We start from the raw sequence: 27,680 nt of genomic DNA, 5'->3' as shown, positions 1-27,680 counted from the left end.
ATTTACACAGTGGTTTAAATTTTGCAAAAATAATTTTATTCAGAATGGCACAAATCGACTAAAATTTTAGTAAAACAACAACTAACAATAGTGAACTCGTTATAACAATATTTTGATTCCAAAAATTTAAACATAAAAATTCAATCATAAAAATTCATTCTTGGTGTTTTTTTTGTTTTACATAACGTAATAAACATTTTGCAAAGAAGTAATTAAAGGAAGAAAATACAAAATTTAGTCATTAAAATATTGAAAACAACTATTTGCATAGCGGTTAAAATTTTGTAAAAATAATTTGCTTCAGAATGGTGCAAAAATTTCTGCTTCGATTTTATTTTGTAATTCCGACATGTTCGTTCGTTAACGTTGACAATTTTTTCGAAGCGCTTGGCCTTCGGGTAGTCCGCAAAATTGTTAATTTGCAGTTCCTTTGATAACAAAATGGGAACATGTCGAACATGTTCAAAGCCAGGAAAAATGAAAACCGAGAGAAACCGAACCAGAGATACGAAAACAAATTCAAATTTTTTCGATAAAAAAAAAAAAACACCGTCGTAGAGAAAATTACTTTGCACTCCACTGGTAATATAAAATAATAAGTCTGACCATGTGCATGGAAATTCTACTTAAACTTTTTTACTTTGTGAGAAAATTTCACTCAGCGAAGAGTACATTTATTTTTATTTTTTGTTTTTATTAAGTTGGCCAGAGACCTGAAAATTAAAATTAACGAGTACAAATTTGTGAAATTATATTCGCGAAGCTACTATTTCATGTTCCAATTTCTAACGAAAGTTAATTGGTTGAAATATTTTTTGTTCGACTAGAAACAATTCTGAAAACGTTCGTTACAACTTGAGGAGGAAAAACATGGCGGATCGTAGCGCGCGATATTGATCTGTGCATTACTGTACGAGACGCTTCAGGTCCAGAGAGCTTTCGAAGCACAGCCCAAGGTGGCAGCGCTGTCCACTTCGAAAGCTTATCAACGAACTCCAAGTGACGTTACCGACGCTCCAGAATCGTCACTCGCGACTTTATCGACGCTCCAGAACCATCACTCGCGACTTTACCGACGTTCCAGAACAGTTAACTCGTGACTTTACCGACGTTCTAGAGTAGTTATCTCGCGACTTTACCGACGCTCCAGAGCAGTTATCTTGCGACTTTACCGACCGTCCAGAATCGTTATTTCGTTGAAAATAACCACATAAAAACATGCAGAAAATCTTTTCGAAATATGTGACAATTAATTGGTGTGAAAAATCGACAAGTTTAAGTTACTTTCATGTATTCGTACGGTTCTAAAGGTACATATTTTTAATGATTACTCTGATTATACAAATGATTAATGCAATCTATAGTGTTTGTTTAAGAGAAAGATTCTTGTTCGTAGATAGGTTTTTGTTAGATTTGGATCGAGAAAGCTCGTTAGCCCTTATTTGAAAATTAAGGTTGCAGTGATGCAAGAGAATATTCGATTCGGCAGAAATCAATCTTTGGTGGCGATTGAAATTTTGCAACGACTGTCACCTAGTTATAAGTACTCCTATCGATCAAAATGGCATCATCGCATACCTTACTCCGCTGCCAGGTCTCGTTTAGGTTATGTGATCAAATCTCATTCTACGATTTCGACTATTCACCATTCAGGACTACTTCTATGGCTCTCTGAATTAGGTTTAAATTCTGCAACAACAGCCACTATTTCATTCTACACTATATACATATAATAAATACTATTTTTAGAGATCCTTGTTAATTATTAGGGCTGTTGAAAAAAAAATTTAGAAAAATTTTTCATAGTCAATATTAAATTCCCAATTTTTATTTAATAAACAATTAATAACATCAAATGTGGCACGTGTGTTCTAGTTGGCCAACCATCCCAAAAATTTGGCATAAATGATCATCAAGTTTCACAATACATGGAGGTGGGTCAAAAGAAAAATTAAAAAAAAAGAAAAAAAAAATTCGACCCCTATAGCTAAGGACCACCCTATTAAACACATGGACATCGAATATTTTTCACACTTTTATAGCTATTTTACAATTCTTTTATTCACTTGCAAAAAACTGAGGAATTTTATTTGTTTTAGCAACATGTTCTAATCAGTTTCAAGTAGTTCAATTTTTGGAATCAACCTTGTACACATGGTTGAAACACAAGGTTGAAACACAGGGTTGGAAGACAAGGTAGAAACACAAAGTTGAAACACAACGTTGAAATAGAAGGTTGAATACGCAAGGTTGAAATTCACAAGGTTGAATGAAACACACAAGGTTGAAACACAAAGTTGAAACACGAAGTTCAAATAGAAGGCTGAACACACAAGGTTCAAACACACGAGGTTGAAACACAAAATTGAAATAGAAGGTTGAAACAGGAGATTGAAACAGATGGTTGAAACAGGAGATTGAAACACAAAGTTGAAACAGAACTTTGAAACAAAAGATTGAAACACAAGGTTGAAACTCACAAGGTTGAAACACACGAGGTTTAAACACACAAGGTTGAAACTCACAAGGTTGAAACACACGAGGTTGAAACAGAAGGTTGAAACACACGAGCTTAAAACACACGAGGTTGGAACAGAAGGTTGAAACACAAAGTTGAAACAAAAGGTTGAAACACCGAAGGTTGAAACACCCAAGGTTGAAACACACGAGGTTGGAACACACAAGGTTGAAACTCACAAGGTTGAAACACACAAGTTTAAAACATACAAGGTTGAAACACAAAGTTGAAATAGAAGGTTGAAACTCACAAGGTTGAAACACACGAGGTTTAAACACACAAGGTTGAAACTCACAAGGTTGAAACACACGAGGTTGAAACAGAAGGTTGAAACACACGAGCTTAAAACACACGAGGTTGGAACAGAAGGTTGAAACACAAAGTTGAAACAAAAGGTTGAAACACCGAAGGTTGAAACACCCAAGGTTGAAACACACGAGGTTGGAACACACAAGGTTGAAACTCACAAGGTTGAAACACACAAGTTTAAAACATACAAGGTTGAAACACAAAGTTGAAATAGAAGGTTGAAACTCACAAGGTTGAAACACACAAGTTTGAAACACACAAGGTTAAAATACAAAGTTGAAACACAAAGTTGAAATAGAAGGTTGAAACACAAAGTTGAAACAGAAGGTTGAAACACAAAGTTGAAACAGAAGGTTGAAACTCACAAGGTTGAAACACACGAGGTTGAAACAGAAGGTTGAAACACAAAGTTGAAATAGAAGGTTGAAATAGAAGGTTGAAACTCACAAGGTTGAAACACACGAGGTTGAAACACAGAAGTTTGAAGTACAAAGTTGAAACAGAAGGTTGAAACACAAAGACTGAAACACACTAGGTTGAAACACACAAGATTGAAACACATAAGGTTGAAACACAAAGTTGAAGCACACATGGTTGAAATACAAAATTGAACACACAAATTTGAAACACAATATGACCAACTATCAATCCCAAACTATATTCCTACATTTCCTCCATTCAATTCGTATTATCAAGAATGAAACTTACCTCTACCTTCACTACATACTATGTTTGCCATCATAGTGGCTCCAGTGGTCTGCAAAGGGTCAAAATAACTAAATTTCAATATAATTCATGCATTTTTAGCCACATCACAGCCCTAAGTTATAAGTGTCAAGACAAATTTCAACCCCCCTAGCTGAGAACCACCCTTTTTCGTGGGTGCAACTAACTCCTCAAGAGCACCAGTAAGTCCAGGGAACAGAGACATCACAGGACGTTCGCTCGATTATTCTTCCGCGAGAAGAGGATGATTCAACCCTCTCGGGAGGATATGACAGGAGGATTGGAGTCTGATAAGGGTGGTTTCATCCAGCGTGAAATATGCGTGATTTATACTCACCGCACTTCGTGGCCAACCACCACCGTCCAACCCCTACGCCTCCTCCTATCTTTTCTCCGCAATGTTTCCGCGACACTGAGCCTCTCCATCTCGCGACCCTCCCCCCCAACAAATCACTCCGACTTCTATTAAACTGGCCTCGCTGCTCGAACTCTCGCCTCACGCACCGTGTGCCCGAGGATCCTCATGGCGAGTTGGGTAATCGAAATTTTGAGGAATTTCAAACGAACTTGGTCCATTCGAGTCACTGGATTCGATATATCTTCTGTCTACTTGGTATTTTCAGTAGAAAATCGCTTTGGGGGAAGAAGATCAACCGGGAGACGATTTTTCAACATTTGAGTTTAATGTTTCATAATTCACTTGTTGAAAACTCACAGTTCATTGAAATTTCATTGGAATTTCATTGCAATGCTCATTTGGATTCAACTTTTCAACATTTGAGTTTAATGTTTCATAATTTATTTGTTGAAAACTCACTGTTCATTAAAGTTTCATTGCAAAGCTCACTTGGACTCGACTTTTCAACAACCCAGTTTCATGTTTCATAATTCATTTGTTGACAACTCACTGTTCATTGAAATTTCATTGAAATGCTCACTTGGACTCGACTTTTCAACATTTGAGTTTAATGTTTCATAATTGATTTGTTGATGATTCACAATTCATTGAAATTTCATTGCAATACTCATTTGGACTCGGCTTTTCAACATTTGAATTTCATATTTCATAATTCACTCGTTGAAAATTTATGATTCATTGAAATTTCATTGCAATGCTCACTGGACTAAAGTTTCTATCTGTAATTAATTTTAATGTGAAACAGACTATGACTCAAATTTCAACATTTGTGTTTCATATTTCATAATTCACTCATTGAAAATTCATGATTCATTAAAATTTCATTGCAATGTTCAGTAAATTAACGTTTCTATCATTAATTAGATTTAATACGAAACAGACTATGACTCAAATTTCAACATTTGAGTTTAAATTTTCATAATTTATTTGTTGAAAACTCACTGTTCATTGAAATTTCATTGCAATGCTCACTTGGACTCGACTTTTCAACAATTTTAGTTTAATGTTTCATAATTCACTTGTTGAAAATTCACAGTTCATTGAAATTTCATTGGAATTTCATTGCAATGCTCACTTGGACTCAACTTTTCAACATTCGAGTTGAATATTTCATAATTCACACATTGAAAATTCATGATTCATAGAAATTTCATTGCAATGCTCACTTGGACACGTCTTTTCAACATTTGAAATACTATCTGTAATTAGTTATTATATGAGACAGACTAGGACTCAACTTTTCAACATTTCATAATTCACTTAATGAAAATTCATAGTTCATTGAAATTTCATTGCAACGAAAACTTACCTAAAGCTTCTATCTGTAATTAGTTTTAATATGAAACAGATCAGGACTCAACTTTTCAACATTTGAGTTGAATATTTCATAATTCACACATTGAAAATTCATGATTCATTGAAATTTCATTGCTATGCTCACTTAGACCCGACTTTTTAACATTTGAAATATTATCTGTAATTAGTTATAATATGAGACAGACTAAGACTCAACTTTTCAACATTTCATAATTCACTTAATGAAAATCCACAGTTTATTGAAATTTCATTGCAATGGAAACTGACCTAAAGCTTCTATTTATAATTAGTTTTAATATGAAACAGAGTAAAACTCAACTTTTCAACATTTCATAATTCACTTAATGAAAATTCACAGTTGATTGAAATTTCATTGCAATGCAAACTAGCCTAACGTTTCTATCTGTAATTAGTTTTAATATGAAATAGACTTTGGAAAAGAAAAGAATGTCAACCTTGGACTCGACTTTTCAACACTTGAGTTCAATATTCAATGAAATTCAATGAAATTTAATGAAATTCTATGAAATTCAATGAAATTTCACACTTACTAACACTTGTATCTGCAACTTTAATAGGAAACAGACTTTGCAAAAAGAAAGAATGTCAACCCAGAACTCGACTTTTCAACACTTTTCAACAGTTTAATATTCAATGAAATTCAATGAAATTCAATGTAATTCGATGGAATTCTAAGAAATTCAATGAAATACAATGAAACTCAATGAAATTCAATGAAATTTCACACTTATTAACACTTGCACCTGCAACTTCAACAAGAACCAAACTTATCAAAAAAGAAAACACTTCAACACTTGATCCCAAACGATTATAACTCGTGATCCTCAACAACGAACCAGAATTTGCAAAGAGAACTCCCGTAGAACGATTCGAAACAATTCGAGAACTTGGAAACTCGATACCCGGATAACTGAAAACTGTTGTCAGATGCTCCACGAAACTCCACTGTCACGATCCACTCGAACTACGCTTCGAAACTTGCAACGTGGCCGAGATTCGTCGCCACTCCGCGACACTCGAAGGATCTATCGATCGACGATCGACGAATTCTCGCGTCTGGCGAGGGATTCCTCGAATTTTAATCGCTTTAACGGGGAAAGGTACCCTCGAACATGGAACACTCGTTGGATAAACATCCGAACTTCGCGACGCGTCGCACAGGACTGAATGCCGCATTGTATTTATAGAGCGAGTCGGATTATTTCGAACGGCGTCGCTTTTCTCGCGTACGCGTCGTTTGTTCGCTCGTTTGTCCAAGAAAACCCCTGGCTTTCGTGGCAAAACACCCTCCCCCCGAGTTTTGTACGCTAGCCAGGGATTTTCGTAAACAAGTATCCCCGACCTAGCTTCTTTGAGACGAGGAGGATCCTATAGCACTTGTAACGACCAATGATTGGAGAAGGAATAATATAATTTTGTATTTTTCACCCCTCTATGTAGGGAAACGTTAAAATTTATCTTGAAATTCGTTTTTGATTTTTAGTAATTTTGTTTGACACCCTATAGAAAAGTAGTGTAATACTTTTTTGTAGGTAAAAACAAACTCTACTTCGCCTTAAAATTTCAATGAAATATATTCACTATTGTAGGAGTTATGAATGTCTGAAAGAGGGACCATTTTTATGGGGGTTTTCTGACTTTACGGGGTCAAGGATCAACTTTTTCAATATTGTTCGAATTTCTACATATTCTCCATCAAAATACGCATAGTTTGCCTTTTGAAACATTGAAATCGTCCAATCCGTTCAGAAGTTATGGGATTTTAAACATATTTCAGAGAAACATTTATGGTCAGGCAATATATTTTCATTAATGAATTTTTTTCTCAAAAGTGGGTAGGATTTCGAGGGTATGTCTATTCACCAAAAATGATTGTATTTAACCCCTGCAACTGAAAATAATTTTTTCAGAATGATTTGAAACATTTAAAATTTCGTCGATAAATTTCACAGCTTCTCGAATTTTTTTCTTGAAACTGGGTAGGATTTCGGGGGTATGTCTAATCACCAAAAATGATTGTAATCGACTCTCGCAACTAAAAATAATTTTTTCAGAACGATTTGAAAAATCATCTCCTGGGACGTCATTTTGGGACACTCGAAAACATTGAAGCAGCTGTAACCGACCAGCTGAAGGCTTTACTAGTATCAGAGTTCCAGTACTGCTATGGGGATTGGAAGCATCGTCTCCAGCGCTATTTGGCTTCACAAGTATGTTATTTTGAGACAGACAATATTCAATTGTAATTCTATTTGAATAAAGAAATTTAAAAGAATCAGTCTCGTTACTTAATTTACACAAGTAAGTCGTTCAAATTTCAGACTTCATAGTCAAACTATAAACTTGAAACTTTAAATTTCATACTTCAAATTTCATTCTTCATAGTCAAAATTTCAGACTTCATAGTCAAATTTCAGACTTCAAATTTCATTCTTCATAGTCAAAATTGCAGACTTAAAATTTCACACCATAATCAAATTTCAGACTTCAAATTTCATACTTTACAGTCAAACTTTATACCTCACAATCAAACTACAAACTTGAAACTTTAAATTTCATTCTTCATGGTCAAAATTTCAGACTTCAAATTTCATACTTCATAGTCAACTTTCAGACCTCAAATTTCACACTTCACAGTCAAACTTCAAACTTCAAATTTTAAACTACTCCAATCTACACAGAACATTCTGCCCACCAAGTATCCAGAACTTTCTCAAAGCCACAAAAGCGTTCGTAGGAGAGCAACGAAACCGATTCAACGGCGCGAGTTATGTTTAGATCGCCTTGATCGCGAAGAGACGCGACACCGTCGGAAGGTCGTCGATTATTTATCGTAAACAAGAAATTCCGCGTTGCGAATATAAATCGTGGGTGTCCAGAGGGGGTGGCTGGGTTATAATGGCCGTATTTCGGGAACCGTGATCCCGTGGTCGACGGTGGCCAAGAATCGTCGTCACGGTGGCCGATTTTTCTCACACCCGTGCAAAATGTTGGCAGAGTATCGTCGCCTCGCGACAACGCATGATGCAAGAAGACGCGACGTGAATCATAAACCGCTATAATCCTGGCTGAGGCCGCTGGCCAAATCATAGAACGCGCCTATACGCGACGAAACTGTGCACGCACCTGGTCCATCGAGCCACCATCTCGTAGAAAAGCCTCCATCTTGCGTGATGAATCGTCAACGTTCACTGAAAATACTCCAGGTGGTGTCTATTAATTTTCAGACCTTGTTCTCGTTAAACGAAACGCTTATTTCGCTCGTGGATGAGGATTCGACGTTGCGATTGGTCATTAGGGAAGAGGAGACTCGAGTATTTTTTATTGTAATGCACTCTGATATGGTGGAAGTTTATGTTAGGATCTTTTGAGGTGTCAATGAGACGTAAATGTATGGAGAATGGTGGAGAAAATGTTGTAGGTAGCCTCACTAGTTTCAAATTTGACTATAAAGTATGAAATGTAACTGAGAAGTATGAAATTTCAATGTGAAGTATGATGTAATTTGTCTGTAAAGTATGAAATTTGACTATAAATTATGAAATTAGACTGTGAAGTATGAAATTCGACTATAAAGTATGAAATTTCACTGTGAAGTATAAAATTTGACTATAAAGTGTGAAATGTAACTGAGAAGTATGAAATTTCAATGTGAAATATGATGTAATTTGATTATGAATTGTGAAATTTGACTGTGAATTATGAAATGGTAATGTGAAACATGAAGTAATTTGCCTGTAAAGCATGAAATTTGAGTGTGAAATATAAAATTTGACTACAAAGTGTGAAATGTAACTGAGAAGTATGAAATTTCAATGTGAAGTATGATGTAATTTGTCTGTAAAGTATGAAATTTGACTATAAATTATGAAATTAGACTGTGAAGTATGAAATTCGACTATAAAGTATGAAATTTCACTGTGAAGTATAAAATTTGACTATAAAGTGTGAAATGTAACTGAGAAGTATGAAATTTCAATGTGAAATATGATGTAATTTGATTATGAATTGTGAAATTTGACTGTGAATTATGAAATGGTAATGTGAAACATGAAGTAATTTGACTGTAAAGCATGAAATTTGAGTGTGAAATATAAAATTTGACTACAAAGTGTGAAATGTAACTGAGAAGTATGAAATTTCAATGTGAAGTATGATGTAATTTGTCTGTAAAGTATGAAATTTGACTATAAATTATGAAATTAGACTGTGAAGTATGAAATTCGACTATAAAGTATGAAATTTCACTGTGAAGTATAAAATTTGACTATAAAGTGTGAAATGTAACTGAGAAGTATGAAATTTCAATGTGAAATATGATGTAATTTGATTATGAATTGTGAAATTTGACTGTGAATTATGAAATGGTAATGTGAAACATGAAGTAATTTGCCTGTAAAGCATGAAATTTGAGTGTGAAATATAAAATTTGACTACAAAGTGTGAAATGTAACTGAGAAGTATGAAATTTCAATGTGAAGTATGATGTAATTTGTCTGTAAAGTATGAAATTTGACTATAAATTATGAAATTAGACTGTGAAGTATGAAATTCGACTATAAAGTATGAAATTTCACTGTGAAGTATAAAATTTGACTATAAAGTGTGAAATGTAACTGAGAAGTATGAAATTTCAATGTGAAATATGATGTAATTTGATTATGAATTGTGAAATTTGACTGTGAATTATGAAATGGTAATGTGAAACATGAAGTAATTTGACTGTAAAGCATGAAATTTGAGTGTGAAATATAAAATTTGACTACAAAGTGTGAAATGTAACTGAGAAGTATGAAATTTCAATGTGAAGTATGATGTAATTTGTCTGTAAAGTATGAAATTTGACTATAAATTATGAAATTAGACTGTGAAGTATGAAATTCGACTATAAAGTATGAAATTTCACTGTGAAGTATAAAATTTGACTATAAAGTGTGAAATGTAACTGAGAAGTATGAAATTTCAATGTGAAATATGATGTAATTTGATTATGAATTGTGAAATTTGACTGTGAATTATGAAATGGTAATGTGAAACATGAAGTAATTTGCCTGTAAAGCATGAAATTTGAGTGTGAAATATAAAATTTGACTACAAAGTGTGAAATGTAACTGAGAAGTATGAAATTTCAATGTGAAGTATGATGTAATTTGTCTGTAAAGTATGAAATTTGACTATAAATTATGAAATTAGACTGTGAAGTATGAAATTCGACTATAAAGTATGAAATTTCACTGTGAAGTATAAAATTTGACTATAAAGTGTGAAATGTAACTGAGAAGTATGAAATTTCAATGTGAAATATGATGTAATTTGATTATGAATTGTGAAATTTGACTGTGAATTATGAAATGGTAATGTGAAACATGAAGTAATTTGACTGTAAAGCATGAAATTTGAGTGTGAAATATAAAATTTGACTACAAAGTGTGAAATGTAACTGAGAAGTATGAAATTTCAATGTGAAGTATGATGTAATTTGTCTGTAAAGTATGAAATTTGACTATAAATTATGAAATTAGACTGTGAAGTATGAAATTCGACTATAAAGTATGAAATTTCACTGTGAAGTATAAAATTTGACTATAAAGTGTGAAATGTAACTGAGAAGTATGAAATTTCAATGTGAAATATGATGTAATTTGATTATGAATTGTGAAATTTGACTGTGAATTATGAAATGGTAATGTGAAACATGAAGTAATTTGACTGTAAAGCATGAAATTTGAGTGTGAAATATAAAATTTGACTACAAAGTGTGAAATGTAACTGAGAAGTATGAAATTTCAATGTGAAGTATGATGTAATTTGTCTGTAAAGTATGAAATTTGACTATAAATTATGAAATTAGACTGTGAAGTATGAAATTCGACTATAAAGTATGAAATTTCACTGTGAAGTATAAAATTTGACTATAAAGTGTGAAATGTAACTGAGAAGTATGAAATTTCAATGTGAAATATGATGTAATTTGATTATGAATTGTGAAATTTGACTGTGAATTATGAAATGGTAATGTGAAACTTGAAGTAATTTGACTGTAAAGCATGAAATTTGAGTGTGAAATATAAAATTTGACTACAAAGTGTGAAATGTAACTGAGAAGTATGAAATTTCAATGTGAAGTATGATGTAATTTGTCTGTAAAGTATGAAATTTGACTATAAATTATGAAATTAGACTGTGAAGTATGAAATTCGACTATAAAGTATGAAATTTCACTGTGAAGTATAAAATTTGACTATAAAGTGTGAAATGTAACTGAGAAGTATGAAATTTCAATGTGAAATATGATGTAATTTGATTATGAATTGTGAAATTTGACTGTGAATTATGAAATGGTAATGTGAAACATGAAGTAATTTGACTGTAAAGCATGAAATTTGAGTGTGAAATATAAAATTTGACTACAAAGTGTGAAATGTAACTGAGAAGTATGAAATTTCAATGTGAAGTATGATGTAATTTGTCTGTAAAGTATGAAATTTGACTATAAATTATGAAATTAGACTGTGAAGTATGAAATTCGACTATAAAGTATGAAATTTCACTGTGAAGTATAAAATTTGACTATAAAGTGTGAAATGTAACTGAGAAGTATGAAATTTCAATGTGAAATATGATGTAATTTGATTATGAATTGTGAAATTTGACTGTGAATTATGAAATGGTAATGTGAAACATGAAGTAATTTGACTGTAAAGCATGAAATTTGAGTGTGAAATATAAAATTTGACTACAAAGTGTGAAATGTAACTGAGAAGTATGAAATTTCAATGTGAAGTATGATGTAATTTGTCTGTAAAGTATGAAATTTGACTATAAATTATGAAATTAGACTGTGAAGTATGAAATTCGACTATAAAGTATGAAATTTCACTGTGAAGTATAAAATTTGACTATAAAGTGTGAAATGTAACTGAGAAGTATGAAATTTCAATGTGAAATATGATGTAATTTGATTATGAATTGTGAAATTTGACTGTGAATTATGAAATGGTAATGTGAAACATGAAGTAATTTGCCTGTAAAGCATGAAATTTGAGTGTGAAATATAAAATTTGACTACAAAGTGTGAAATGTAACTGAGAAGTATGAAATTTCAATGTGAAGTATGATGTAATTTGTCTGTAAAGTATGAAATTTGACTATAAATTATGAAATTAGACTGTGAAGTATGAAATTCGACTATAAAGTATGAAATTTCACTGTGAAGTATAAAATTTAACTATAAAGTATGAAATTTGACGGTGAAGTCTGAAAATTGACTATGAAGTATGAAATTTGAAGTCTGAAATTTGACTATCAAGTATGAGCTTTGACTAATCTGATAATTGGACCATGGTCGTTCATGCATTCAAATCTCAAAAAACCAAAAAATACATTACATTTGCAATACTGTAAAAAATATTTCTATATTGGAATTGCCATATTTATGGGTTGAAACAACCCTCCACAAAGCTCACATTTCTATTACCAAAAACATAAATTTGCATAAAGATCCCCAAAGTCTATAAACAATTTAACAACATTCTCGATTTATCAACTTTTTCTAACGGAACCATAAAACTCGCTGAAAGTGTGAAAATTATTGCAAAAAATCCCGAGCACTTAATTGCACCACGCATTAAGGCGGGCGAGAAAAAATTGCATAATCGATATCCATTTAAGTTGAACGCGTGTTATTCACATCTGCGTTCTTCTCGCAATTACAAAGAAACCATTACGTGTGCTTAGTGTCTCGTTTAATTAATCGCTGTTCTCCCGGCCCCGTAGCACGTTTCTTCCCTTGCAACTATACTTCACTGCCCAACGTGAGTAATCCTACTCCCCGGGACCAAAAGTATAGCAATCTAGTGCAAAAGTACCTAGAAACTTTGGTCTTCGAACGAGAAGAGAACTTGAGACCCTTTCTTTCGATGAAAGTTAACTAATATTCTCTAAATGAATTCGTGGACTGATTCATTAAATGTTATATTGCATGATATACTATAAAAGCTAGAAATTAAAAAAATTTTCAATATGGTAGTTTTTGTAGTTTTAAAGGACCTCTGAATGTTAAAATCGATGTTTAGAGAGTGTTTGATGAAAGTTAAAATATTATCTATAATATAATATTATCTATAATTAGTTTTAATGTGAAACAGAGCAGTTTTTGATTTTTGGTAATTTTGTTTGACGATGTACAGAAATGGTGTGTAATACTTTTTTGTGGATATGCTTGAACCCTACTTCCCCCAAAAATTTCAATGAAATATATTCACTATTGTAGGAGTTATGGTTGTCTGAAAGTTGGACCATTTTTAAGGGGTTTTCCAGACTTTACGGGGTCAAGGATCAACTTTTTCAATATTGTTAGAATTTCTACATATTCTCCATCAAAATACGCATAATTCACTCATTGAAAATTCACGATTCATTGCAATATCATTCAACACTCACTGCCCTAACACTTCCTATATGTAATTAGCTTTAATATGAAACAGACTTTGGAAAAAAAAAGAATGTCAACCCAGGACTCGTCTTTTCAACACTTGAGTTTAATATTCAATAAAATTCTATGAAATTCAATGATATTGTATGAAATTCAATGAAATTCTATGAAATTCAATGATATTGTATGAAATTCAATGAAATTCTATGAAATTCAATGATATTGTATGAAATTCAATGAAATTCTATGAAATTCAATTAAATTTCACGCTTACTAACACTTGGATCTGCAATTATCTGCAATTTTAATAGAAACAAACTTTGCAAAAAAAAGAATGTTAACCCATGTCTCGACATTTCAACACTTGAGTTTAATATTCAATAGAATTCAATGAAATTCAATGAAATTCTATTAAATTCAATGAAATTCAATGAAATTCTATGAAATTTAATGAAATTTAATGAAATTCAATGAAATTCCACACTTATTAACACTTGTATCTGCAATTTTAATAGGAAACTGACTTTGCAAGAAGGAGAATGTCAACCCATGATTCGACTTTTCAACACTTGAGTTTAATATTCAATGAAATTCAATGAAATTCTATGAAATTCTATGAAATTCGATGAAATTTCACTCTTGCTAACACTTGGATCTGCAATTATCTGCAATTTTAATAGAAACAAACTTTGCAAAAAAAAGAATGTTAACCCATGTCTCGACATTTCAACACTTGAGTTTAATATTCAATGAAATTCAATGAAATTCTATGAAATTCAATAATATTCAATGAAATTCAATGAAATTTCACTCTTGCTAACACTTGTATCTGCAATTTCAATAAAAAAAAACTTTGCAAAAAACAGAATGTTAACCCATGACTCGACTTTTCAACGCGTGAGTTTAATATTCAATAGAATTCAATGAAATTCAATGAAATTCTATGAAATTTAATGAAATTTAATGAAATTCAATGAAATTCCACACTTATTAACACTTGTATCTGCAATTTTAATAGGAAACTGACTTTGCAAGAAGAAGAATGTCAACCCATGATTCGACTTTTCAACACTTGAGTTTAATATTCAATAAAATTCAATGAAATTCAATAAAACTCAATGAAATTCAATAAAATTCTATGAAATTCAATGATATTGTATGAAATTCAATGAAATTCTATGAAATTCAATTAAATTTCACGCTTACTAACACTTGGATCTGCAATTATCTGCAATTTTAATAGAAACAAACTTTGCAAGAAGAAGAATGTCAACCCATGATTCGACTTTTCAACACTTGAGTTAAATATTCAATGAAATTCAATGAAATTCTATGAAATTCAATAATATTCAATGAAATTCAATGAAATTTCACTCTTGCTAACACTTGTATCTGCAATTTCAATAAAAAAAAACTTTGCAAAAAACAGAATGTTAACCCATGACTCGACTTTTCAACACGTGAGTTTAATATTCAATAGAATTCAATGAAATTCAATGAAATTCTATGAAATTTAATGAAATTTAATGAAATTCAATGAAATTCCACACTTATTAACACTTGTATCTGCAATTTTAATAGGAAACTGACTTTGCAAGAAGAAAAATGTCAACCCATGATTCGACTTTTCAACACTTGAGTTTAATATCCAATAAAATTCAATGAAATTCAATAAAACTCAATGAAATTCAATAGAATTCTATGAAAATCAATGATATTGTATGAAATTCAATGAAATTCTATGAAATTCAATTAAATTTCACGCTTACTAACACTTGGATCTGCAATTATCTGCAATTTTAATAGAAACAAACTTTGCAAAAAGAAGAATGTTAACCCATGTCTCGACATTTCAACACTTGAGTTTAATATTCAATGAAATTCAATGAAATTCAATGAAATTCAATGAAATTCTATGAAATTCAATAATATTCAATGAAATTCAATGAAATTTCACTCTTGCTAACACTTGTATCTGCAATTTCAATAAAAAAAAACTTTGCAAAAAACAGAATGTTAACCCATGACTCGACTTTTCAACGCGTGAGTTTAATATTCAATAGAATTCAATGAAATTCAATGAAATTCTATGAAATTTAATGAAATTTAATGAAATTCAATGAAATTCCACACTTATTAACACTTGTATCTGCAATTTTAATAGGAAACTGACTTTGCAAGAAGAAGAATGTCAACCCATGATTCGACTTTTCAACACTTGAGTTTAATATTCAATAAAATTCAATGAAATTCAATAAAACTCAATGAAATTCAATAAAATTCTATGAAATTCAATGATATTGTATGAAATTCAATGAAATTCTATGAAATTCAATTAAATTTCACGCTTACTAACACTTGGATCTGCAATTATCTGCAATTTTAATAGAAACAAACTTTGCAAGAAGAAGAATGTCAACCCATGATTCGACTTTTCAACACTTGAGTTAAATATTCAATGAAATTCAATGAAATTCTATGAAATTCAATAATATTCAATGAAATTCAATGAAATTTCACTCTTGCTAACACTTGTATCTGCAATTTCAATAAAAAAAAACTTTGCAAAAAACAGAATGTTAACCCATGACTCGACTTTTCAACACGTGAGTTTAATATTCAATAGAATTCAATGAAATTCAATGAAATTCTATGAAATTCTATGAAATTTAATGAAATTTAATGAAATTCAATGAAATTCCACACTTATTAACACTTGTATCTGCAATTTTAATAGGAAACTGACTTTGCAAGAAGAAGAATGTCAACCCATGATTCGACTTTTCAACACTTGAGTTTAATATTCAATAAAATTCAATGAAATTCAATAAAACTCAATGAAATTCAATAGAATTCTATGAAAATCAATGATATTGTATGAAATTCAATGAAATTCTATGAAATTCAATTAAATTTCACTCTTGCTAACACTTGGATCTGCAATTATCTGCAATTTTAATAGAAACAAACTTTGCAAAAAAAAGAATGTTAACCCATGTCTCGACATTTCAACACTTGAGTTTAATATTCAATGAAATTCAATGAAATTCTATGAAATTCAATGAAATTCTATGAAATTCAATAATATTCAATGAAATTCAATGAAATTTCACTCTTGCTAACACTTGTATCTGCAATTTCAATAAAAAAAAACTTTGCAAAAAACAGAATGTTAACCCATGACTCGACTTTTCAACACGTGAGTTTAATATTCAATAGAATTCAATGAAATTCAATGAAATTCTATGAAATTTAATGAAATTTAATGAAATTCAATGAAATTCCACACTTATTAACACTTGTATCTGCAATTTTAATAGGAAACTGACTTTGCAAGAAGAAGAATGTCAACCCATGATTCGACTTTTCAACACTTGAGTTTAATATTCAATAAAATTCAATAAAACTCAATGAAATTCAATAAAATTCTATGAAATTCAATGATATTGTATGAAATTCAATGAAATTCTATGAAATTCAATTAAATTTCACGCTTACTAACACTTGGATCTGCAATTATCTGCAATTTTAATAGAAACAAACTTTGCAAGAAGAAGAATGTCAACCCATGATTCGACTTTTCAACACTTGAGTTTAATATTCAATAAAATTCAATGAAATTCAATGAAATTCTATGAAATTTAATGAAATATAATGAAATTCTATGAAATTCCACACTTATTAACACTTGTATCTGCAATTTTAATTGGAAACTGGCTTTGTAGAAACAAGCATGTCAACCCATGACTCGACTTTTCAACACTTGAGTTTAATATTCAATGAAATTCAATGAAATTCAATGAAATTCAATAATATTCAATAAAATTCAATGAAATTCAATAATATTCAACGACATTCAATGAAATTCAATAATATTCAATGAAATTCTATGAAATTCAATGAAATTCCACACTTACTAACACTTGTATCTGCAATTATAATAAAAAACTGACTTTGCAAAAAAAAAAACAATGTCAACCCAGGACTCAACTTTTCAACACTTGAGTTTAACATTTCATAATTCTACTCATTGAAATTTCATGATTCATTGAAATTCCATTAACGAACCAGAGTGTATCTACTTTTTCAAATCTAGTTTTTTAGAGATCTACCAACTGAAAATCCATCACGTTTCTCTCGACAATTTTAAAAATAATTTTCGACTCGAACGAGATGCTTCAGCCAAGTTGCTCTTCCACTCGGCGTATTTTTCGTGCTCAACGTTGATTTAAACGTTGTACAGTAAATAAATGACTTTTCCCCGTCGTTTCGATTTGATTTAAACGCGCGTCCCGAGCGCTCATTAATTTCAACGCGGTTACATTCTCTGTAGAAGAATTCTGTAAGGGGATTCGGGAACAAAAATCACGAAAGTCTTGGTGGACGGTATGTAGGCCGCAGCCTTGTCACAAAATCCGTGTTATTTTGTAATGTTGCTTCGGAATCGCGAGATGCGTCGCTATGTTCGCGAAAAGACTGACCCGTTTTCGAAGTGACAACGATATTCGATGTTAAAATTAACTCTTGCGATTTTTCGATCGAAAAAATCCTCCATTAAAAATAAAATCTCCGAAAACAATAACAAAACTAAGCTTTCAAAAAATAATTGAGCTGATTTTTTGAATTAAAAAAAATTCAAAACGTGGATTTCTAGAAATTTTTAAATATAAATAAATAATTGTTTTATAATTTTTCGAACTTTTTGAAGTCTCGGAAAGTTTAAAAATTTTTTTTTTTGGAGTTCAAAAGCTTCATTCTGCTATCGAGTATTTGAGGTCGATAATCGAGCGACATTGTGGCGCCATCAGTGGCTTTCGAACGAACTAACTGTCTGACGAGCTCAGTATTATACTACTGCAATGATAACTGGAGATATTTAGCATGAAATTTAAATCGAGACACACTGTATAAACCATCACAATCGATCATTTTTTCTCTACCATAATTTACCATTAATTTTCAACATTAACAAATTTTTCGTAATAGGAGTATTAATATTATATTATATATCTAATTTATTAAATTTGAACATTATGGTTGCCAAATTTCGTTCCATTAATTAAATATTCCACTCCAAATGACTCAACACAAAATATTTTTTACTAGATAGAAAAATTAATATTAAAAATTTTACGAAAGAAACCACTCAAATAAAATTGAATTCAAATTTCCCGCCATTTTTTCTTCGAGCAACAAATGTGTTTTCCCCATCTTCGACAAGCAACAAAATGAAAGCATTAATAGAACGCTCGCCAAGAAGCCAAGCAAACCGCTTTTCGCGATTGCTCGCGAACATTAAAATGCAAATTGACTCGAGCGTCGTGGAAGGGCCAGTTCGACGATTCGTTTCCAAGAACGAGCGAAGCGTCGCTAACGCGATAAACAAACACTAGAGAGCATGCAATAGAAACTAATGCTCGTCCTCCGCTGCAAGATTCACGCCGCGGTCGTAGTTAGGTCCGTGTTTAGGGTAGAACTGGAATTACGAAACTCCCTAAGCACCAGAGGGGTTTGCTTAAGGGGTAGGACCACTGTAAACACCTGAAATACAGCGTCTTCTTGCGATTTTTTTCTAATAGTATTCAAGAATGTTATTAACTATGTGGTTAAGTGTTGGAAAAAATATATTTATTCAAAAATAGTGGAAAATAACGACGCTGAAGCCATTTCTCAAGAGGCTTGGTGAATTTGCGATACTCAGCATCGCGTGTAACTGACGCAAATTTGTATCTAGATAAAAATAAAAAATTTCCTCTCAATCTAGACTAGTATAGCTAGAGAAATACGTAGGGGATTTTCGAAACATCAATTTTTGCGTGATTGGCGAGCACTTACACCTCAAATTCAAAACACACCTCAGGAGACTAAGCTCCAGCGTCGTCATTTTGCATTGGATGGGTGGAAAAGTAAGATAGTAATATTCAAGAATGTTATTAACCACGTCGTTAAGTGTAAACAAAAACATATTTATTCAAAAATAGTGGAAAATAACGACACTGGAGCCATTCACACGAGGCGTAGGACTTAAGGCTTTTTCTATCACGCAGTGTAACTGTCGTAAATTTGTATCTGGAAAAAAATAAAAAATTTCCTCTCAATCTAGACTAGTATAGCTAGAGAAATACGCAGGGGATTTTCGAAACATCAATTTTTGCGTGATTGGCGAGCACTTACACCTCAAATTCAAAACACACGTCTCGTGAGAAATGGCTCCAGCGTTGTTATTTTCCACTATTTTTGAATAAATATTGTTTTTTTAACACTTAACGACATGGTTAATAACATTCTTGAATATTATTATCCTCCATCCAGGAAAAAAATCGCATAAACGCTTTATTTCAAGCTTTTGCAGTGGTCTTGCCCCTCAAACGCGAAGAGGCGGTTTCTTTCGTACGAACAACCGCACGAGAGCTGCATTTCGGGCAATTTCATAGCTCGTGGGGCATTAAAGCAGAGCAGCCAGCCCTTATCAGCGCCTGCATTCGAATGCAATGGAGTCGAACAAGTCTGCAACGATCCACACTCTCCATTCCCCTCGAAATTTCCACGGTTCGACGAGTGGTCGAGGTTCAACGAATCGTTTCGCGCCAAAAACCACTTGGCCCTACCTTATGCAAATTGTTCCTAGCAACGAAACCCTGTGCACATGGAAGTCGAACGAAATTGGGGAACTAGTACACTTTACAGGATTGTGCAACCATTTTGTTAAGATTAAAAATACTAATTAGAACCTGTGTCGACGAAATAATTGGATCCTCCCTTATTGCGATATCAACTACGAAATTTACTGGATAAATATCGCCATAAATTTCGACTTCACGAGTTTCCAGTGGCCATATTATGCACTCTGAGAGGAAACAGGTTCAAAGAATGAATCATCGATGACCCCAAGAGAAGAGTTAAAGTGCCCAGAAGCGGTAAAACATCGAATCCCGGGGAATTGGAATGCCTCCAAGTATTCTCTCGAAATTAGGGTACTTTCGAACACCGGGGACGTTATCTCCTCCCTGGCTTAAAGCTCGAGGTACCTAAGCAAGAAGATTCTCGTGATCCTTTATGAATATTCACACTTGTTTAGGGGGGTAAGACCACTGCAAAAACCTGAAATAAAGCGTCTTTTTCGCGATTTTTTTCTAATAGTATTCAAGAATGTTATTAACTATGTCGTTAAGTGTTGGGAAAAACAATATTTATTCAAGAATAGTGGAAAATAACGACGCTGGAGCCATTTCTCGAGAGGCTTGGTGAATTTGCGGTGCTCTGCATCACGTGTAACTGACGCAAATTTGCATCTGGATAAAAATAAAAAATTTTCTCTCAATCTAGACTAGTATAGCTAGAGAAATACGCAGGGGATTTTTGAAACATTCATTTTTGCGTGATTGGCGAGCATTTGCGCCTCAAACTCAAAACAGTGGCTCCAGCGTCGTCAGAAATTTTCTCTCCTATCTTTTTAACGAAGCCTCAATTGAAAAATTACTATTCTTGATTTTCGACTTATTTTGGCCTCTAGAATCCACCTCCGAAATGTTTCCCAAGTTTGAGGCTTCGTTAAAAAGTTATTAACAGTTGCACCTCGAGATAGTCAACTTGCGTAGAGGCGCAACTGTTAATAACTTCTTAACGAAGACTCACCCTTGGAAAAAATTGTAGAGGTGGACTCTAGAAGCCAAAATAAGACGAAAATCAAGAATAGTAATTCTTTAATTGAGGCTTCGTTAAGAAGTTATTAACAGTTGCACCTCTAGATACTCAACTTGTGTAAAGGCACAATTGTTAATAACTTTTTAACGAAGCCTCGATCAACAAATTGTTATACTACATTTTCGACTTGTTTTGGCCTCTAGAATCCACCTCCGAAATGTTTCCCAAGTTTGAGGCTTCGTTAAAAAGTTATTAACAGTTGCACCTCTAGATAGTCAACTTGTGTAAAGGCACAATTGTTAATAACTTTTTAACGAAGCCTCGATCAACAAATTGTTATACTACATTTTCGACTTGTTTTGGCCTCTAGAATCCACCTCTAACATTTTTCCTGAGGGTGAGGCTTGGTTACAAAGTTATTAACAGTTGCACCTCTAGATAGTCAACTTGCGTAGAGGCACAACTGTTAATAACTTCTTAACGAAGCCTTAAACTTGGGAAAAATTGTAGAGGTGGACTCTAGAAGCCAAAATAAGACGAAAATCAAGAATAGTAATTTTATAATTGAGGCTTCGTTAAGAAGTTATTAACACTTGCACCTCTAGATACTCAACTTGTGTAAAGGCACAACTGTTAATAACTTTTTAACGAAGCCTCAATCAACAAATTACTATTCTTCATTTTCGTATTATTTTGACCTGTAGAGTCCACCTCTAGAATTTTTTCCAGGTTTGGCCTAACACCCTCTGTATTATCCTAAAGTACATCATCAGAACCTCTTCCTAATCAGTCAAACTTGGTATATTGGTATATTTACGATTATAACTTGGTATATTTATAATACAGCACTACATAAGGCTTTTCTATGGCAATTATGGTAATATATAAGTCAAAGAAACGCCAAGGAAGAAGTAAAGACTATCAATCGTAGCTACCCAAAGGAAAAGGTTCCTTTGTACCTATTTCCAAGTAGCTCAAAAAGAATTAAAACTTGGAAAAAAGCAACTTCCCAGCTGTTTCATAGTCCAATCAATATATCTAGCTAATATTAATAAAATTGCTCAACTATTTCCCCTCCAATCACACATAATCCCATTAAACGCACTCACCCAAATCTTCGACGTCCCGAAACGCTCGATGTGAGCTCGTTTCATCGACTAAAAATGTTCAAAATGGCTCCCAAATGCCTCCACGCTGAAAAAGGAAGCCATAAACGTCCGCCATTCCGAACGAATATATCTTGCTGAGCTTTTTTTGCAAAACTCTCAACTCGATAAAGTCTTTTATTTTGAGCCACCGGTGTAATTGCAGAAAGAAGTTAATGGAACTCCAGGAAGCATCGTTCATTTTTTTTTTTGTATGATTCTCCATCCCGCTCGAGGAGCTCAGCGTTTAAACGAGTTTTGGGAACAAATTTGACAATTATTAATGGAATTCGTTTCGTCCCGGAAATTTCTCGCTCGAGTTGCCTCCACGGGACGACGAGCTTTCGAAAACATAACAGAATCCAACAACGCGGACTCCACGCTCCGTGTTTAGCATAGCGAGCACACCGAGTAGGCGTGCAATTTGCATATTTTGCATAAACACGTTTTTTTTTTACGACACGTTTCTGTGTCCATTCGCCTTGGAAATTTCATAATCTCGTCGACGATGTTACCGGGCGCCATTAACGGTTGTTCGTTATAAGGATAAATAAATTATTCATACGGCGCGGGGGAAAAAGTTTTCCCAGCGTGTTCGATCGACTTCGATTCCGGGCGAAATTTTTCAATCTGTCGACGACGGTTTTTTATTTTCCCGACGCGAGAGGACCTGGCGATTGAATCTCCGATTATATTGGACAATATCCGGCGCCGGAGGACGACCTGGAAGTTCAGTTAACCGATGTGTACATTTCGGGGCGATTTAAGAAGTGCAAACTTCGTTCGTTACCTATTGCAAATTGCAAACCGACGTTTCCAAGTAACGAATATTTCAGTTTTTTGGGAAGTTTTAAGTAGTTGCAAGTTTTAAATGGAACACTGTGGAACTTGAGTCTGAAAATATTTAAAATTGGCTTAGTTAGAGGCTTGGTTAAAAAGTTAATAAAAAATTAAATTGAAAAATTTCAAATCGTTCTGGAAAAATTATTTTCGGTTGTGGGGGTCAGTTACAATCATTTTTGGTCAATAGACATATACCCGAAATCCTAAGAATTTTCGAGAAAAAAATTCGAGAAGGTGCTGAAATTTTTCGGTGGAATTCAAAAATTTCGAATCGTTCTAAAAAAAATAGTATTGATTGCAGGAGTCTATGATAATTATTTTTCGTGAATACACATACCCCCGAAATCCTGCTCATTTTTTAGAAAAAAATTTGAGAAGGTGCTGAAATTTTTCGGTGAAATTCAAAAATTTCGAATCGTTCTAAAAAAAATAGTATTGGTTGCAGGGGTCTATGATAATTATTTTTCGTGAATACACATACCCCCGAAATCCTGCTCATTTTTGAGAAAAAAATTTGAGAAGGTGCTGAAATTTTTCGGTGAAATTCGAAAATTTCGAATCGTTATAAAAAAAATAGTTTTGGTTACAGGGATTAATTACAATCATTTTTGGTAAATAGACATACACCTGAAATCCTACTCATTTTCGAGAAAAAAATTCGAGAAGGTGCTGAAACTTTTCGGTAAAATTCAAAAATTTCGAATCGTTCTAAAAAAAATAATATTGGTTGCAGGGGTCTATGATAATTATTTTTCGTGAATACACATACCTCCGAAATCCTAGCCATTTTCGAGAAAAAAATTCCTTACCGAAAGTATAATGCCTGACCATGGATATAATGATTCCCCATTTTCAAATCATTCTGGAAAAATTATATTTAGATACGGGGATCAATTACAATCACTTTTGGTGAATAGACATACCCTCGAAATCCTACAGACTTTCGAGAAAAAAATTCTTTACCGAAAATAGAATGCCTGACCCTAAATGTTCCCCTGAAATTTCATGCGTACGTTTAAAAATTCATAACTCCTAAACGGATTGAAGGATTCTATTGTTTCAAAATTCAAATAACGCATATTTTAGTGAAGAATATGTAAAAAATCCAAAAATATTCGAAAAGTTGATCCTTGACCCTGTAAAATGAGAAAAACACAATAAAAATGGGCCAATTTTCAAACAGCCATAACTCCTATAATAGTCAATATATTTAAATGAAACTTTTTTCTGAATTCGAGCTCATGAGTACCTACAAAAAAGTATTAAGCAATTTTTCTATAAGGCGTCTAATAAAATTACTAATAATAAAAACTAATTTTTAGAAAAATCGATTTATATATTTTTCGGCAAAAAAAAAAATTTCAAATCATATTAGAAAAATTATTTTTGGCTAAGAGGCTCCAGTACAATCATTTTTGGTGAATAGACATACCCTCGAAATCCTAACCATTTTCGTGAAAAAAATTCGGGTAGGTGGACAAATATTTCAACAAAATTAAAAAATTTCAAATCGTTCTAAAAAAATTAGTTTTGGTTGCAGGCGTCAATTATAATCATTTTTCGTGAACACACATACCTCTGAAATCCTAGCCATTTTCGAGAAAAAAATTCCTTACCGAAATAAGAATGCCTGACCCTAAATATTCCCCTGAAATTTCATGCGTACGTTTAAAAATTCATAACTCCTAAACGGATTGAAGGATTCTAATGTTCCGAAATTCAAATGACGCGTATTTTGGTGAACAACATTTAGAAATTCTAGAAATATCCAAAAAATTGTTTCTTAACCTTGTAAAATGAGAAAAACCCCATAAAAGTGGTTCAATTTTCCAACGACCATAACTCCTAGAATAGTGAAAATAATTCAATGAAATTTAGTTTGGAGGTAAAGCTCATGGATAGCTACAAAAAAGTATTACACTGATTTTCTGTAGGGCGTCAACGAAAATTACTAAAAATCAAAAACGAATTATCAAGAAAATGCTGAAATTTGTTGAAAAATTGAAAAATTTAAAAATTTCAAATCATATTAGAAAAATTATTTTTGGTTTCAGGGGTCAATTACAATCATTTATCGCCAATACAGATACCCTCGAAATCCTACGCACTTTCGAGAAAAAAAATCCTTTACCAAAAATATAATTACTGGTCAGGCATTCTACTTTCGATTAGGAATTTTTTTCTCGAAAGTGCTTAGGAATCCGGGGGTACATCTATTCACCAAAAATTATTGTAATCGACCTCCGCAGCCAGAAATAATTTTTCTAAAACGACTAGAAATTTTTTTTCAAATATCCATTAATAAAAAATAAAATGCATAAAATTTCTATTCTTTATTCGTCACCTATTTACTTGAAACAGAATGCATAACATTTACCAAACAATAATCGAGGTAAATATCCTTATTATTCAGACATTTCAGACATAATATATATTTATTTATTTATATTAACAAATCTACTCAGTGTCGGTGTTAGCTTCTCCAGAACCTATTCGAGCAGCTTGTCCTAACTTTTCATCATGATTGCCTATCTCGACACATAAACACCGTCGGGGTTTCGTGTAAAGCCCCCAGTGGCCTCCAAAAAATGCCCGGCCTATTAGGACCGTAGCATGCTGTCGTAACTATATCAGACTTAGATATAAATGCACCGTTCTCGTTTTTCTCATGGAATCGGTGCTCACTGGGCGCGTACTTTCGACCATTGCTACACGAATCGCCTGCACGTTTGTCGATTCTCACCTGAATCGCGTGCACAGCCGCCAAGGTTCATCGTTGAGCTTTTATAGGTCAAGTTCTCGTTTCGTCTCGCCGCGGTAGGCGCGGCGAAAGCTCGCTGGCGAGTTAATGGGCGCGACTTGACCCAGGCCTAGAACACACGGTCAGGTATTTCCTGCTTTCCTCCTACCATCCAAGGTTACTAGTCGTCTGTTCCTGAATAAAGCATCCACCGGTGCCACGAATCGATGTGGATGAAATTGAATGACGCCCACCACTCTCGAAACGGACCGCTCTGATATTTCTATGAAACATCGCTACGATCGAAGTTCTAATTTCTCCGTTCCTCCGTCTATATTTAAACGTTTCGACAGATTGGGAAAAGGTAAGAAGATAAGAAATGAATAATTGGCCAAAATACATGGCTGAACGGTACAAATGTATTTTCAAAGAATTTTACACAGAGGTGATCTCTGTACAAGGTCATCCCTGGAAAAAATTTTAAGGGGGGATTCTGGAGACCAAAATAAGACGAAAATGAAGAATAACAATTTCTCGATTGAGGCTTCGTTAGAAAGTTATGAACGTTTAAAGTTTAAGTGTGCAGCGTGCGCGGGCCCCGTCTCACGCGCGCAACTTCAAACGTTAATAACATTTTAACGAAGCCTCGATCGAAAAATTACTATTCTTGATTTTCGTCTTATTTTGGCCTCTAGAATCTCCCATTAAAATTTTAAAATCGAAACATAAGAATCGCAAATACTTATAATCACCAAGTTATACCTAACAAAAGTATACAAAATGAAAGAGTTGTGATACTCTGGTGCATCCAAGTGGTTATGTAAAAACGTAAAATATTGAATTTCAAGCATTCTATTAATATATATCAATCTTTAACATTTTTGTTACGTTACCACTCCGAGAATGGACCATTGTGACGGGAAGCAGAGACTATTGTGTGAGATATGCTCCGATCGAAGTTCTAATTTCTGCGTTCGACCATTTCGTGTTCTGGATTGGATCTATAATTGTTTGGAAAGCCCAAATACCTACTGTGGTACATGTGTCTGAATTTAGACAATGTTTCTAAAATAAACAGTGGACAATGTTTCTAAAATAAACAGCAGACAATTTGGACATTTGTACTGGTCGACGCGCCAATCTCGATTGAATGAGTTTAATCTGTTAATCTTCTAGTTATTTTAGAATATACGTCTGAGTAATATTTTTGGATGACTATTTCGAGGATGTTGTATATTATTATCTCTGAATTCATTCGGAATATATGACCACCAAAAAATGTTAGAATATTTAGTCCTCGTATGATATTCCATTATTGAATTCAATTATTCTAATTTCATATGGATTTACAATTACAGGAAGTTGTAATTTATTATTAAGTAATAAATTAAAATATTCAAAAGCAGACATCCAATGTATCTTTTCATTGTTTGAATTTTGAATCATTAACATCCTTCAAACTGTTCTGAAGTTATGATTTTTTAAACATACACATGAAATTACAGGGGAACATTTAGGGTCAGGCATTGTATTTTCGGTAATGAATTTTTTTCTCGAAAGTGGGT

General features: G+C 32.9%; 1 protein-coding gene across 7 annotated transcripts in view; it reads right to left on the bottom strand.

Moving 5' to 3' along the window:
- The window catches only part of LOC122402960 (cAMP-specific 3',5'-cyclic phosphodiesterase), a 437,543-nt gene that overhangs the window by 245,178 nt on the left and 164,685 nt on the right, over positions 1-27,680 (bottom strand). Inside the window, exons 1-3 of one of the 7 annotated variants that reach the window (XM_043406179.1) lie at positions 6,146-6,484; positions 5,840-6,058; positions 3,891-4,690 (exon numbers count right to left, since the gene is read on the bottom strand). The exons of 3 other annotated variants lie outside the window; for them this stretch is intronic. In XM_043406179.1, the coding sequence (XP_043262114.1) occupies positions 3,891-3,979 (89 nt within the window). In that variant the 5' untranslated portion in view covers positions 3,980-4,690; positions 5,840-6,058; positions 6,146-6,484. Of the gene's footprint in view, positions 1-3,890; positions 4,691-5,839; positions 6,485-27,680 lie in introns of those variants that run through there. 3 more of the 7 variants (XM_043406180.1, XM_043406182.1, XM_043406181.1) reach the window with 3 other exon arrangements.

This window comes from Colletes gigas, unplaced genomic scaffold, assembly GCF_013123115.1.
Source record: "Colletes gigas isolate AHSC1104 unplaced genomic scaffold, ASM1312311v1 Colletes_gigas_Sc00042, whole genome shotgun sequence".
In the NCBI taxonomy this organism is placed as follows: Eukaryota; Metazoa; Arthropoda; class Insecta; order Hymenoptera; family Colletidae; genus Colletes; species Colletes gigas.
Note: the sequence above shows the minus strand (reverse complement) of the source record. Positions and strands in the feature narration are given on the sequence as shown.